Source organism: Onychostruthus taczanowskii, unplaced genomic scaffold (assembly GCF_017590055.1).
Source record: "Onychostruthus taczanowskii isolate IOZ18803 unplaced genomic scaffold, ASM1759005v1 scaffold42, whole genome shotgun sequence".
Classification (NCBI taxonomy): domain Eukaryota; kingdom Metazoa; phylum Chordata; class Aves; order Passeriformes; family Passeridae; genus Onychostruthus; species Onychostruthus taczanowskii.
The window spans coordinates 3,622,296-3,639,467 of NW_024501682.1; the positions used below are offsets into that span (position 1 = coordinate 3,622,296).

The 17,172-nt window shown below is 39.6% G+C and overlaps 1 protein-coding gene across 1 annotated transcript in view; it reads right to left on the reverse strand.

Annotated features, from left to right (window-relative positions):
- THADA (THADA armadillo repeat containing) overlaps positions 1–17,172 on the reverse strand; it is a 154,502-nt gene that overhangs the window by 22,560 nt on the left and 114,770 nt on the right. Inside the window, exons 32-36 of the mRNA XM_041413628.1 lie at positions 14,581–14,993; positions 14,113–14,234; positions 12,721–12,793; positions 10,733–10,877; positions 7,504–7,632 (exon numbers count right to left, since the gene is read on the reverse strand). Coding sequence (XP_041269562.1) covers positions 7,504–7,632; positions 10,733–10,877; positions 12,721–12,793; positions 14,113–14,234; positions 14,581–14,993 — 882 coding nt within the window. The remainder of the gene's footprint in view (positions 1–7,503; positions 7,633–10,732; positions 10,878–12,720; positions 12,794–14,112; positions 14,235–14,580; positions 14,994–17,172) is intronic.

Genomic DNA, 17,172 nt, shown 5'->3' on the forward strand with positions numbered 1-17,172 from the left:
TTCTGCCTGGATGGGTCTTGTCTATTCTGCTTTCTACTGCTTAAAGGCCATTTGGATAAATGCCTCCCATTTAAATCCTAACATTCAGCTCAAAAGGCTCCTCTTTCAAAGCAGGCTTAGAAATTCTGTTTAGTGAGCGGCACATCTAGTTACCAGAATGCAGTTATCAAGAATACTCACAAAGTGGAAGAAATCCTTGAGCTGATTCCAGAAAAAAAATTCATTAACCTTCTTTCCAATTGTCCCCAGTACAGGGAACATAAACATATTTTGGCTAATATGATTAGCAGTTTTCCATTAGTAACCCAGACAACACTGTGAGAACTTCTGGACTGTGCCCAAGAACCTGTGGCATATCACAAGATCTGTCTGGGAGATTTTTCTCACCAACAGGTTCCAAAATTATAAGCAATTCTCAAGGCAGCTTGAAAATCATGGAAGGCAATAAGTGCATTTTAAATGGTCTTACCAAAACGCTGTTTTTACCTACCCATGGCATTAGCAAGGACCTGAAATTCATCCATTTGAGGGAAGCTGTTAACTTTCCACACCACAGCAGCTGTACCACAGCCAGTCATGTGTCTAGAATGGAAGTGTTGAGTCTTCTGCGTGCAGCTGTAGCCACCCACCCACAGCACTACCAACCACTCCACTCTCAGGCTGGCCAGTGGAAGAGCTCCAGGCAGCATTGGCAGCAAGCTCTTTCTACAGCCAGGTTCTGACTTTGTGCTTTTTGTAACCCCTTCATCAAACCTCTAAACAGAGGAAAATCAAATGTCAGAAGAGAGAAAATGCACAAGTTTGACTTTAATCAAGCAAAGGAAATTTCATCACCTATGATCTTGCCAGTTAATGCATCCTTAAAGCAGCTTGCATGCATGCAATTCCTTAGTTTATGTTTGGGCAATTACCACTTATTCCTCAAAGCCAGGCAGCTGCCAGAACTGGTTTTAAGAGCCACAACTAAAGGAGCTGTCTGGGGCCACAGAGGCCCATTAGCCTAACCAGAACATCAGGGCAAGTCACCTGGTGCATGAGAAAAGCAGAACTCTACACACTAATCTTTGTCCAGGATCAGAGTAACCTGACATTTGTTTTATTCACCACAGTCCTCCCACTTGCCTCACTGGAAGGCTACACCTACAGCACGGAAGTAGAGCAAAAGGTGGCTAATCTATCCCCTAGTCTGGCACATGAAAAGGAGAGTTCTGAACAGTTTGCTGGCATCTCTTCTTTATATTTAATTGAGAGAGACACAGTGACTTAAAGCATTCATACTGCACACAGCAGTGGGGCACACGGTCTAACCCCCAGTTATTTTCCCATCTCCAATCCCACAGCACAGACTTCACACTTTGCAAGTAAACAGGTCTGAGGAGAGCGGGTTAAGTTGACATGCTCATGAACTAAAGCTTTAAGAAATCTATTTAATGCATTTACCCAACAATAAACCTGAGCAAGAAAAGCCCCTTTTGCTATGGACAAAGTAAGCACTTACTTTAATCAACAGTTTGAACACAGCTTCCAATGCCAACAAGCAAATGAGGCAATGGAAATAAATAATAAATTATATAGATTTATATATTATTTATATATATATAGGTTTATATATTTTATGTATTTATTATACATTAATAAAGTAAAATATCTTTCTTTACTGTTTCCCACGCAGTATGTAGGATGCTTTTATTGTGCAGCTAAACACTACCAATGTTAATGGTATTTTTAGCATTTAAACACTACCAAGGTCCATTTAGCATTTTTGGTTTTCCCAGCACTTACTCATAGCTGTTTCACTAGCAACTGGAGTAGATGAAATCTGAGCCACTTGTCCTGAAATGCTTCATAGACTAGCTGTAAAGGACATTTGGGGTACAAGTTTTGGGATTGTGCCATTCACCCATGATTTGCTGATATCACCTGTGGTGTTGATGATGACTGCCAGACCATTGTTCTGCATTAACATCACAGAGACTTCTTATCTCTTATCTCTTCCTCAAGTGATTTACTAGATCTTCTTAGGGCACATATGTATGAAACCTTTTGCACAGCCTCAGGTTCAGCAAGGAAGATTTTTAGAGGACAGGAACAAGAAACATAAATCTGAGCAGGATTTCTTCTCCCCTTGTTTCTTTCGAATGTTAATATAGTAAGTCTGATCATCCTTCAGCTTCCCCTACCTCTGCTAGGGCTTATTTACAACATCACTGTGCCAAAAAAACCCCACACACAAACCTTCTTCCACTCACAATCATGACAGCCACACCTTCTCTAGGTTCATGAAGAAGTTTGGTTTGAATTTGCCTTGACTTTTACACTAATGATGTGTGAAAAAGAAAACTGAGGTGCAAGCAACAAGCAGCTCTGCTCTTCTCCATGCTGACGTGACAGCATAGTTCATGGAGAAAGGTTCTACCCAGTCAGATGGTTAGGTCTAAAGTCTTTCTAAGTCTAGAAGAGAATTCAGAGACACCTTGAAAATGTTTTAGCACTTCAATCTAACTCAATGATGTTTTTTCTTCCCACACCACCACCTCAAGCAGCACATTTTAACTTCTCCCTTTACACACATTTATACTCGCTGGCCAATAAACAAAATAAAAGTTGCTGAAATGCTCCTACGTGCCTGAAACAGTAAGATAAACCTGAAGTAGCGTGGGCCCCTAAAACAGTCAACACCCAGCAGTGAAAACTTCCACAGAAATCTTAACTCAATCTGCTCTGCAGTGCCATTCCCTTCCCAAAAGGATGGTGGGAAGTCAGTTCAGAAGGCAGAGTCAGCGTCTTTAAACCAGCCAGCTAATAAATTACTTTTTCCTTGCTGGTGAATCAAAAAAGCAGGACACTTGTCACTTTTACTGATTATTTTCCCCAAAGATAAAAAGTACAATCTATTAAGAAGGGAGCAACCATCAAGAGAAGAAAAGAGAACTTTGCCTTTTGCTCAGAAACTCCTGGCACAGGAGTATCAGCTATTGCTTATTTCTTAAGCATGTGAAATGGAACCAAAGGAACTGAGTTAATATATCTGAAATTTTAGCCACTGGATTAAAACTGACTACATCATGCTCAGAATTACTCAAAACCTTAGGAGATGTAACAAGATTAGACTGATTTTCAAACGTGCTCCCACTGCACCCAGTGAAGGTGGTGTTCAGAGTGGGCTGTTTACCTGCCCTGGGCTGCAGCCACACAGCTGAGCCCAGGAGCTAACTTGCTCATCTCTGTACAAAACTGCTGTTGCACAACAAAAGTAGCAAAAAGTCCCTGAAGTCCTCAATTATATTCCAAAAGAGTATTTAAGCTGCTAAATCACTCAGGCACTTTCAAAAGATTTCCTCAAGTTTGCAAATCTAATTGCTCATCTAAGCTCAATTCAGCTCAATTTTAAAAATCAGCTAAATTGGTGCTAATGCTGATGACACTAAAAATGCCCTTAAAATCATTTAAGGTTAATTTGATAATTTACCAACATAAAGGTTAAGCTGACTAAAGGTGTTTTTTTTCAATACAGAATTTTATAGAATTTTATTGGCTTGGCTATAATGGTAGGAAAATAGCTTATTCAAACTTCTCTAATACTGACAAGCTCATAACTTTACTTCACATAATTCTTCTCTAGATTAAAAAAAAAAAAGTAATAGAGGAAAATTACACCAATAAATACAGTTTTTGTTCTAACACAGATACTTGCATTTTCGAGGATATTTAGCAAAGCGATCACCAGTAGGGAAAAAGCACTCTTCTTTCCCCAACTTAAATCATCTTTCTTGTAAGGAGTAACTCTCTTGTATAAAAAAATGCTGCTGTGAATAGGTCTAGACTTTACACAGCTATGGGTCACTAATTTAATTAGATTTCAAAGCAACTATTCTACCTTTACACTGAATACAATACTTCCTGTACCCTCCCTCATACTAAAAGGAATAAAACAATCCGCCAGAGGTTTACACCTCAATGCATGAGGAAACAACAACAAAGTGTACACACAATACCTTGAGTTACAGATGGGGATTATATTGTTCCACTTATTAGGGAAACCTTAACTACCTGCTAAGTTGGTATTTTTAGCAAGGAAAACAGAAGCTTTTCTCCTTTCTGGTGAGAAGGGATTCTGTTTGACCTGCTCTGCTCAGAAGATAACTGCCACCATCCAACCCCAGTAACTTTCCCTACTAAATATGAGCTTTTGCACATACTAAAAACATAAAACAAGCCTCTCTGTATGAATAAAATAAATTTTAAAAGTGAACTTTACTGGTAACAGTAGAAGTCCTTGCCTTCTATAAGAAAACAATAGGGCTTGTAGGGTTTTGCTAGGGGGCAAATAGTAGGGTAGAGTGAGGATAGGAGTCTGTGGTGGATCAGCATTTGGTCTTTTGAGCTTTGCTCCTTCCAAACAAAACTGCAGCCCCAGTTTCCACAGGGTTCTTGTATCACATGTGTTACCATACATTTCTGACTCCACAAGGTTACTGCTTTCGTGATTTGAGTGATCTGAAGCTGCATGGATTAATTACCCGAGGAGATTGGGGGTTTTGCCCTCACCAAAAGCCACAAGGAAACCACAAGAAACCAAGTTCATATTCTCCTCCAGGAGCTCATGTAGCACTTCAAAGAATTACACAAGACAGGAGCTTTCACTGGAAGTGAAAGCACACTATAATAGACAGGATCATTTGCTTCCAGTTTCACCATATATAAATGACATGAAAATACCTATTATTTCACACTATCATACTGCTACACATTTCTGCTATTGTTCAGCAGCACACATGTAAAGGAGAATCATGCTACAAAAACTCTGTGAACAGCCTATGCAAATAACTTTGCTACTGTTAACAACAGTCCAACTTCACCTTACTTTGCTAACAGGATGCTAATTCAGCCTTGGTCTGACTGTAACACACAAGTATATAACTTTTCTTGCTCTACTCTTCCACATGAAAACAAGATGCCAGCTTGCATCACACAGGAAGAGCAGGAGCAGTTGCCAGGCTATAATCACTGATTCTTCTGGATCCCAGTATAAATGAAGCACTTATGAACATTGATTCCCTAAGCTGACAATAAATGCAGTTCTTCTGCAGGCAGCAATAGGCTCTCCTCCCTTACATGCTGTGTACAGTGGGAAAAGAGGATTTTGTGAGGAGTGGATATGAAGATGCTAGCAGCAAAATTTCTGCCAAGTCCAGAGCTTGTATTTTGTGAACAGCATTCCTCCTCTCTGTATGGCAAATTAACAGCAGTAAAAGAAGAAACACACCATAACCTATTCCTACAGTGCAGTATTTCTGGAAATATAATGGCTACTAGGACATAACACTTTTGATGCACAAATGAAGCTGAAACTATAATTGTCTCTTTACTCTCTCCTTGTAGCTAGTGGTAATGGTAATGACATAAAAGTGGAACAATTATAGAATGTATGAAAACAGGTTTCTAAACATTCATTCCTATTTCTGATCTCAAGTCATCTTTCTGATCTCATGACAAAACTACTGGTCCACAATACTAATTTATCATTGTATAATGGAAATGGAAAGTCAGTTAATTTACCATATCCAGTAATTTGTTATAAAGTAAGAATTTTAAAGAGAGCTGTTTCACAGCTTCTATGAATTTCAGTCTATGGGTTCAGTTATCTTAAAGTCAGTGCTGTGATGAAAAATCAGACTGTCATGGTATGAAATCTTGAAAAAAATAAGCAGATATTTGAATGTAATTTAAAAATTCCCACGACAGAGAGGTCTGGTGATCCATGAAATGTCTAAACCACAGACACAAACATATTGCATACTCTCACATGAACATGAAAAGAAAGGGGGTAAATGAAAGCAAACAAACAACATACAAAATGAGCTTATTTTAATCTGGTTATAAATAAAAACCACAAGGGCAAAATTGTACCCCCAAAAGCTAGAAAGCAAATCACAACAAGTGAAAAGAGTTTAGTGGGGAAAAAAGATCACAGGCAGGAACACCAATGATGAAAAATGGACATGAAAGGAAACGGAATTATCTCTTTTCAAATGCAGCATTCTTTTCTAGTCACAGAAGACAGACATTCATTTCATTGCAAGAAGTTTAAATGAACAAACAGGAAGGCACAGCTCAGTGTACCTAAGGAGTTAACAGAAGTTTGGGGAGTGGGGTCCCTATCCTAATTAGGAACACAGCAAATAAAAAACAATTATTATGTTATCTTCAATTATGGTCACTTCAGCTTTACAAAGTGGTAAGCTATAAGAGCAAGCACTGAGGTGAACTAAGTATTAATTAGGAGACAGAGGACAAAGCTCTCATCCAGTTACAGGAAAATATCCCTTGGCACCAGGATACAACAGGGAAGAAGGAAGGAGATATAGGAGTCAGAGAGACAACTCAGCACTGTTTTATTCCCAAAGAAAGTACCATCTTGAGACATTTGAGGATGCCCCAAAGGCCAGCACTGGGGACCTGAGGCACATGCACACAGAGCCCCTTGATACTAAAGAGAGCTGTAGATGGGGCTAGAGAAACTGTCAGAGCTGTGGCATTTAACAGGAAAATGAAAGCTGTCCATGCCATATCCCTGCTTTTACCTTCTTCTACCTCACAGCTCTGTGCTATGAACAGTGAACAGTGCTGGCTCAAAACCCCCTATGCCACATGAGCAGATTCCTGGCTACTTCTATCTACAACAGTGGCAAACATAATTTTACTGCCTTTTCTTATTGTTTTTAAAACCACAGAGCTGCTTTATCTCCAACCTAGCAGAAGTTCACATGGAGAGGGCTGACTAATTTGAACTGATTGCAGACAAGTTGGTACAAGATTACTGAGTAGCACAGATCAGGGACCACCAGAGACTGATGAGCTTGGTAGCAAACCCTGATTTATAACCAACACATGGAAGAATGTGTCAGCAAAGACTCTCAAAGTGAAGCACACTAATTAGTTAAGCCTACTCAAGTTTTGTGGGTATTTCAAAATTAACAGGGTTGAGTAAATTAGGGCAAGCAGACAAAAGGCCCACATCCTTAAATGCACATTGTGGGTATGCTGTGAATTGTCTTTGCTGATCTGGATCTAAATGGATTTCAAGGTCTAATAATGAATCAATGAGTTGAATACTGCTTCCCAGATTCCTATCTGTGATTAGGCTCTTATAACAACAGGGATTCAAGGAGTGTCTTGCACTGCATTATTAGACCAGAGCTGGTATTAAAGAACTTTCAAACTCAAATTATGTGAATATTGACTCACCACAGCACGAACCATAAAGCTGAGTCCTGCCATTGTCTTTTTTACATCCCCATGTAATCATATGCAAATTAAACCAAGAACAGTAAAAGCAAAATAATAAAGCATGGTGGGCATCAAATTTGCTGTTATCTTTTATGGTACATAATTCTAGGAGATGGATGAAGCACCTTACAGTTAGCAAGAAATTTGTTATGAGAAGAGAAATACTTTTGCCTCCAAAACATTCAATAATATCTAAAAGTAATGTTAACATACCTCCTTCATTGCTCTTTTTTTCCGACTGTGCCACTTGTATCACTTCAGCAGCAGCATCCCTTACCACCAAGTCTTCATTCTGCAGCAGTACAATCACACATTTCCACAGACCCAGGGTATCAGACAGTCCTATATTTATTTGTGGAGAAAAATTAGAGTTCTATTTCTTATATGCATTCAAAGAAGTTAGAAAGCTCTGTTTCCACACCTAAACACAAGACATCAAAAGGCATTGGCAAACCACTGGGAAATAGACTAGCAATACAATTTTTCTGTGAACCTTATCTAGGTGGCAGACTCAGCTTGGTTTAAACGGTGGGCAACAGATAAGAGAATAGGCCTCTCTGTCGGGGTTCAACTTTAGTCCTGTGTGCTCTCCATTTTCTACAACTTCTAGGAGTGCAGAATTCCTGTTCGGCAACTTCAAAAATTCTGCGGTTGGAGATTGATCACTGATCAACACACTGATCATGGATTTGCTGCTGCATCTGCCGGGAGCAGAGGCTGCCAAACAAAGCTTTCCTCGGATACTGCCAGTAGTGCTAAACAAAAGTGCCATTCCCTGCTGGAAACAGCAACTGACCACACCTTCCAGGGATCTACCTGTCACCTCCTTTTCCCACATCCACCTGTCCCCAGCACTCACCAGCATGCCCTGCCAGCCTTACACCCACTCTCTGTTGGAAACAAGTTCAATCCACGGCGTGACTACACAGCTAAAACTAACCCGAGAGAAGTGCCAAGAGGGAGGTGCTGACCTGCTAATGCCCAAGCAGGCAGACAGCACACACCACCCCAGTGGCAATCCACACCTCACAAGCCATGCTTCCCTTGCAGACCCTTGTGCCACTTACTGCTGCCACACCATGCATGACTAGCTCAGGTCACACTAGCTCAAGTCTGTACTCCTAGGTTTGCTGGGGTACTTTTCAGCTCACTTTTCAGGTCTTGTTGAACATCCTGATTAAAGAAATTCACTGCAAGCTCACTTTAAGATGGAGCCAGCTGTGAGATATTACTTTCTGGTGACCACAGACAACACAAAAGTTGCGTTTCATTGCTGGTTTTTTCTGCCATGTTTTCAGCAGGTTTGTCAGAGATTTGTATCACAAGGCTAGCCAGACAAATACATAGCTGTATTTCACAGCTTGGCCAAAGTAAATTGCTCTAGGCTTTACTACACAGGCAGAAGAAGCATTCCTGTATTACCTGTAACTTCCCTATGTGGCAATAGCATGAAGTATAATTACTTCATAAAGAAGTTGCTTTTTTTCCCTAGCATGACACACTCAATAATATTATACTGGTAAAGCTAGGACAGAATAATTATTCTTCTAGAGATTCAATATTCAGATTTCCCACCTAAACAAGTTTCTATTGTATCTCCAGAAGCAGTGGAAGTTTACAAAGGGAATTTGCATAAAGACCTTTTCTGAACCCTCAAGCAGCTTGATGAAGAGATGATGGGGTCACCCAGAACACACAAACTGGCATTCACTCTCTTTCTCTTAGGAACACAGTAATGAAAGCTGTTGGGACTGACTACAACTCCATCTCATACAACCACAGTTTCCTTTAACTCCTACTTTTTACTATATGTGGTCAAACAAGCTGATGCAGAAGAAGGCACAGAAGTCACAGCTGTTTACACGCACACAAACCCTTCAAGGGAATTATCCTGGGTTTATATTACTACAGCTAATCACCAGCCCATGCCCTTGATTTGCCAAACTCCTCACTGCAGTACTGACAGTTTCACAGTTGTGAAGATCCCCAGACTGACAATTCTAGGTACTATGAAGGGTTAGCTCCGCATCTTTCTTCCCCTGGACCAATTTTCAGAGCAAAGAGCTAATTCAGATGGTTTGCCCACTGAGGCCTTGGGGCTCTATTTTCTGGGCTGTTTGGGGAGCACTTATTTTTGTTTACTTTCTGTTTTCATTTGTTTGTTAGGATTTTACATAGGATACAAACGGCTCTATGTTTTATTTCACATCTGCCTGACTAGAAAGCATGGAAATCAGCAACTGTTTTGACAAGATCAAAGAGGAAACTGTTGTCCATCATCTATGGACCACATCCAAATAACAACAGATGAGTAGCACAGCATTTGGGAGGTTTTCACTCCAATACTTCCACTGTCTTCATTTGACATAAAATGGTAATGATGTCTGTATTATGAAGAGCTTAATCTAGATAGTGAAGGTTAAGATTTCCAGAGCTGATACTATAAACACTTTATAGTGCAATGTCTACCTCATATAGATTTAGCTCTGGTGAATGTTACCAATACCTCTTAAAAGGTACATCTCAAAATAATAACTAATTTTTCCCAAAACCACTGTCTACAGATTAAGAAATATACTGTTCTTTTTGTACAAGAGATATTTGCATCCAGGCCACATGGATGGAGTGAATCTACTTAAACTAAAAACATTTACATAACTGCACTGGAATGACATATCATGGAGTTAAAAGTATCGAAAACTGTCTCTCCTGTTCAGGATGCAAAAGAATTTCTTTATCATCTAGTACTACCTACTCTTGCATATCTCCTGGCTCTTTAGTCACAAAATCCCCACATTTTCTATTCACCGAAGGTGCAGGGGGGGAAGCTAAAAGAAATCACCATTTATTCTCCAGAACAAACAGTTTCACTTAGCTTTGCCTCCCAGTCACTAATGTACCGTTGAATAAGGCCATGTAGGTTTTTTTTTGTTCTCCTTTCTTTCTGTTTTCTAAAGACAATGTGTTTTCTAAACACAAAAACTTATACCTGGAGATATAATGTGATTCAATTATTAATCATTCTTACAGTAGATCGTGTCTCTCATTTCTAGACCAAAGACCTTCATTACAACATCGAGCCAGCACAGCTTTGTGGCATTCCCAGCGTTAAACTAAACTAAACTATGTCCAGCTCACGGAAAGATTCAAGCCACAGAACAATTGCAAGCCAGTAATTCTGTACACCAGCGTATAGTGACCTGGAGATGTAACAACATCTCATGTGCCCCTTCTGTTGAGTTATTGCCAGAGGCTGGGCACATGTGCTTTTTCTACCAGAATTTAAATAAATCTATATGTTTAGTAGTGAAATCCTATTAAAATTTTTTTTAAAAACCCTGTTTGTTGTAATTATGTTTTGACTGTGCATACACATACATTAGAAATCATGTATTAATGGATTTCATCAAAAAAGATCGAAAATTACTTTCGAGCTACTTACCAAGAATGAGCTTCTCACTGCTCAGAAGGAATGATGTTATACTTTTAAGAACTTCAGCAGCTGCTAAAAGCATCTCTGTCTCTTGCTCATCTTCACAAAAATACACTATCAGCTGAACCCATTTTTTCAAGACTTCTTCTGAAATCTGAAGGCACAGAACATGTGAGAAGCATGTTGTACCTCTTACCATCACACTGAACTATGGCCTGCCTAAGGGATACTGCTCATTAGTAAATGCCCAGTTTTTTCAAAGTGGTGAAACCCACGTGAACATTTAAAAGCTGGGAAATCTTATTTTAGTTAGAGCGCCTGCTATTCACAGGCAAGTCTTTGACTCTGTCCCTTCACAGCAGAGTCACCAATTACCACAAAAGTCAAAGCGTATTTTTGGGTCCTCAGTCCTTCCACACATGCAAGCCAAGGACAAATACACTGGTCCGTTGGTGAATTTCAGAGTGTTCCTCTCTGCCCATCCCTCCAGCCTGTCCAGGTCCTTCTGAAGGGCTGCAGAGCCCTCTGGGGTACCATCCACTGCTCCCAGCTTTGTGCTGTCAGTGAACTTGCTGAGGAGGCACCTGCCCCTTCACCCAGGTCATTGATGAAGTTAAACAATACTGGGCCCAGTACTGACCCTTGGGACACCACTAGTGACACTAGACCCTGTGACACTGCTTATGACCCCGGGGATGTGCCATTCACCACTTCTCAACCCATGTCATTAACTGAGGAATTAATGAAACCTCAGTCATGCTCTGCCTCATTTTGCCTGGTACAGGGCCATGTATCTGCACTGCACAAAGGGACACAGCCAGAGCATGTCCTACAGATTCTATAACGGGTGAAAACAAAAAATAAAAATCTCCCAAGATGTTAGAATGACTGAAATTTCAAGCAGACACATGGACTGTATGTAGACAGATAGAACTTAACTTTTACCTCATCTTAAGAACTTGTTACCTCAGAGAAAATCCCTTCCACAGATGTAAATACTGAATGCAAGCTCAAAGAAAGACTTTAGATGGAAATCTGATGTACCTGGTCTTTCCCAAAGCCAAAAGCTCTCTCTGTAGGTATATCTTAGATCTCCCATGATTTATATGCTTATTAGAGAAAGCTGTTGCAGCATTTTTATTTAAGATTTTTACAGCATTTTTCATTAATTCTACTTTGTTAACTCTAAGTACTCACACTATGCCTTTCCTTTAACTAAAAAGATTTAATATCATAATTCATGCTCCTCAATTCTTGTGTGCAAATCTGATTTTATATTTTTTTATAATGAGACATGGTTATTAGCATATAGTAGGAAACCATTCTGCTGCTCATTCTATGAAAAATAATAGCTTTGTAAGGAAAGTAATCTTCCTTTTAAAACGGATCATGATAGTTCTGTTTGTTTTAAAATATCTACTAAGTGGATTTGAAAATATTTTTTAAAACGTCTAGCACTAAAGCTGCTTTTGCACTGCTCTATACGTACACATGTGACATCACAGACTGACAATTTAAAATCAAAAGAAATCTGAGCTGGCTGGGAACTGCACCCAACCACTGCTTCAGCTCCGTGCCTTCCCACCCGACGTGCTCTCCTGTGGGCTCTCCAAAAATCAAGAAACCACAACAAAGCTGCACTTCAATAAATGGGCTGGATTCCAAACACGGATTACACACCACAGGCATTTCGCTTTCTACATTATAGTGACCGTTTTGGATGAGCTCAGAGGCTGAAATTACTCCATCAAAAACATTTATGCATGTATTTAACCTGAAATTACTTTGAGAGGGATGTACTGAGATGATATTCATGGCTGTGTCATTTCAGAACATGGCAGTGTATTCAGAGAGGAAGACATAATGATGAATGTCAAAAATTATGAATGGACACAAGAAAACACAAGCTTGGGGCTTGGATCTGAAAGAAGACACATGTCTGCAATCAGTAAAAACTCCAGGATTACAAAACTGTTAACCAACTCTACTTCCCTTACCTGCTGATGGCTCTGCAAAAGGTGGATAATTAATTTGGAGGCAAATTTGAGAGCTACGGTTTGACCTTCAGGGCTGAGGAAAAAAGGCAAAGGACATATCAAAAAGCCAGCTATTTCTGTCATTTCATCTCTAGAAGAAAACCAGCCAGCTCTTAATTATTTCTGATGATCATCAATGGATATTTTTCAAACTGAGTACTTGAAGCTTTTACATTAGAGATCTAGATGTTAGCTAAGTTCTCAGCTGACATGCAAATAAAACATGCCCTTACTTTCACTTCTCTTCTGTTTACTTTCTATTTACATGCTTCTCATAGAACAACACATTTGAAAATGGAACCAGAGTCAAATAAACCAGACATTATTTTAAATTCTGAACAAATGCATCTCTTGAAGCTGGTGTTTAGCTGCAGGAATATCTCTTCTACAGCTGCTAAGCAAGATCTAAGGATATGGCTCTAGGCACTGTGGCTTCTGAAGCCTATTCCCACCATGGGGAATGGCAACACCCGAGCAGCAAGGCCTGTTATTCCAGCCACTTCCCTCTAACAGCACCAGTCAGTGTTATTTTACCACCAGTATCTTACTTCATCCCAGAAATGACCACTCCCATCATCATCATTTGAACTTGAACAATTTAGTGCAAATCAGCAGCAAATATGAACAGCTATAAAATGTGGTTCTACACTCTATATATATTCAATGTTTGTAACACTGGACTGTAATGTTTGCATGGCTTAAAAAACTATCAGAAACAGGATATAATACCCTTAGTCTGGACACTGTAAGCCTGTTTGTGGATGCCATTATGAATGCATGGGCACAGCTTCTAATTCAGTAGGACCTACAATCTGGCTCCAGATTTTCAGTGCTTTCTGCTGATTTTACAGTCTCTATAAGGAGTGCAAACCCTCAGGATTAGGATTAACCATTTCTGCCAATCCAGCAAGTTAAATGAGATCTGTCATTCTTTCTACAAACCATCTGCCCATAAACCAGGATAGGAGGGATGACAGATTCACAGCAAATGAGTGTAGGGCTGGATCATTAATACCAATTGTTAATTCTACAGTAATGTTTTCCAATTACCATTCAGGAAGAACCATGCCCACTGGCTATCACTGGACAGCCAAAGTAACCTCTTGTTTCAGGAACTGTACAACTGGACATTTACAGGGTGCTAGTATGACTTGTGGGCCTTCTGAGTAATTCAGATAAAAGTCTTACTTCTCTGAAAAATTCTCATGAATCCACTTTATTCAAATAAACCACACTCTCTTTTCTGAAACACAGATTTTTTTAAATGAAAGTGCAGTCCCAAACGAATATATCAATGTTCAGTGTTGAAAGTGTTTAAAATGTAAGTATTTCAACATGCATGACAGACTATACCTGCTGGAGATATCTGCAAGGTTTAAACTCCAGGTTAAGAGCTCATTTGGATTCATTTTTATAGAGCATTCAGTCTTTGGAAGCAAATTTCTGAGATCCATATTATAAAGAATTTCCAGCACCTGCAGACACAATTCACAAACAAAGAATTTACAGACAGTCTCAAGAGGAATGTGCACATTTGAGATCAATAAAACACCGACTTAAGCTCCACTCCAAGAACAAAAGGATTCTCTCTGGACAGTTCTAAGAAAGGAAGGAGGAAGTTCTTGCTTTTACACAAGAACATCTGTTACAAAATTATTGCACAGCTCCTGTTCAGTGCAAAAAAACTCCAACTACTCACCTACTATTTAAAAAACATACTGCACACTTGAAATATATTTTTTAAAATTGCAAATATGATCTAAAAATTAAAACATAATTTACTGAAAACATACAAAATGTCAATAAAAAACACCCTCTTACCTTGCAAAAACACTGGGGATTTGTTTCCTTCAGAGCCATTGTGAGAAGAGTGTCTTCCAAATCAGTGGGTAAACATAATACACCTCCTCTTCCTTCTGCAATCTGCTTGGAATTTCTTTGTTTCAGGCACAGCAGTATTGCTTCCAATGCCAGCAGACGCACTTCATGGAACTCACAGTGCAGGAGATGAGCTACTGACAGTGAGGGCTTGGCCATTTCCTTTGCAGCAGCTGAACCACAGCTCTGGATGTCAGGACCTGCAGCCACTGACAGCACTGATATTACAAGTTTGGTGATGCTCTGGAGATATTGTATCAGTCCTGGTACTGCAGATGAGTAGGGAATACCAGACACCAATTCAGAATCTGAAATGACTCTTTTCATCGCTTCCCAGAAGTCAAGCAATTGCATTCCTGCAATGAGAGTAGCACTCAGTAAAGTGAACAAATAGATGATGTTGCCATCTGCTCCAGACCGTGAAGCTGACAAATATCAGGTATGCAAAAGGTATCATAAGGTAAATTCAGGCATGAAATGAAAATCACAGTTCTCCTTCATTGTAAACTGATTCCAAATTATAAAAAGCTTTGCTAGATATCACATGTATTCATATTTAAATCAAAAGACACGAGGACACAAAGTTTCCTGAGAACTATGATTGTTCAACACATGAGTTGAAAGTCTCAAACAACTTAAAAAATGTTACAGTACCTTGCAGACTGCCTGCAATCCTTACCAATTACATTTGTTTGGTAAGTATTTCTTTCAACCAAGCTAGTAATATAATATTGCAAATTGTACAAGCCTACCATTTCTGCCATCGCATTAAGTGATTAACAGAAATAAACTATTACATATATGTGGGAAAAAAATGTGGATAGTTAGCTCTAAAATCAGAGACCAGACTGAACATAGTGCTGCCTGTCAGACTACTCAGCTGCAACTGAAATCAGGAGAAATTATGACAGAGGCCATTCTGATGACATTGAAAAATTCATGCCTTCATTGTTTTAGTCAGAAAAAATTAGTATTAAGAAGATGCCCCTTCAAGATAAACAGACCCGTCCTGTATCAGTGTAAAGAGTTAACTTATTAAAAAATCCAGGATACTTTTCCTATTCTTATTTATTTTGAACAGTTAACATAGGTAAGAAAACAAAAGAGCTGCACTGTAACCCCTCTTATGTATCAGCCCAGGAACTGTGACATGTCAGCCATTTACACTGGTGCACCCTTGCCCACATGGCCCAGCACAGCCTGAGAACCTTCTTTAGTGCTTGGCCACCTCCTGGAGCGAACAAAGAGGCCACTGCCATCTGTGATACCAGAGGGTTTCAGGCTTTAGGAGAGCTGGCAACGTAGACACAAAATAAAGAAAAAAGTCATCAATGGTCCTATTTCACATCCACACAGACTGAAATATTCATGTGCCTTGAGTTCAACCTTCTCCATCATCAGCAGGAATAAACCATTTTATAATATTGAAATAATTTTGCCCAGTTCTGTGTCTGTATAGCTTGTACCACAAGAAAATGAACATGCTGTATTCCACAAAATTCAAATGTAAGCAGGGGGAAATCACAAAAGAACAGAGAACAGTGCCACTAGTGCTAAGGGATGCAGGAAGTTTTTGGTTTTTTTAAAGGTAAAAATGCTCTAAAGGCAAATACAAGATTAAACAAACTTACATTTCTCCAGTATCTGCAAGAAGACAATTAATTGTCGTGTAATTTTGCTATTTATAATTAAACACTGAGCACTGCTAAAAGCCTGTCCAAATAGCCCTACTAAACTCCTGAATTTGACATGAAGCCACAGCACAAATATAGATTCATTCTGTTGTCCATAAAGACATTTCCCTAAGCCTTCTATTTACAGTTAAATATCCTGCCCTTTCATATTCAGATTCTTCTAAAGCCATCTTAATTTGTTTGACATTTACACAGAAAGTTGACATGGTTGTACACTGTCTAGCACATAAGACAGAACCATTTCTGAGTAATTCTGGACACGCTTCAAAGAAATGTAGTATTAAAAAATTTTCAGTCATATTGCCCAACCGCTAGCTCTGTCATTCACATTTTCGCTACAGTTTCTTTTCTGAAGGGACTTGATGCAGTCAGAGGAACTCCAGTATCAGCGGAAAGCCATCTCACAGCATTATCCTCTACAGGACACAGCTGATTTCCGTCTCACAGCAATGCAAACTTGTATCTTTTATTTGCTATATTTCTAAACCCCCTCCAAACACACTGCTTTTACACACTGGCATCACAGCATAAACCAGCATTAATGCCCGTGTCACAGGACACGTATCCAACTGCCAGAATTCCTTAATTTCTGAACTGTCTGGTTGCCTTGGAGAGGGATTAGGCCTTCGCCTCAGTTATTACACAGCCTGAGTCCACAGACAGCAGTTTAACAACAGAAATAATCCCAGGCAGCTGAAAGAAAAAGGTTCAAGGTCAAACACCTCTGTTCAAGAAGAGAAACAGCTTCAGTTTCGGAGCACTGCACCCTCCCCGGTCCCTGCCTGCTCCCCTCCTCAGCGGCCTTTCAGCAACACACACACCCCCTGGCTCAGCTCCTCAA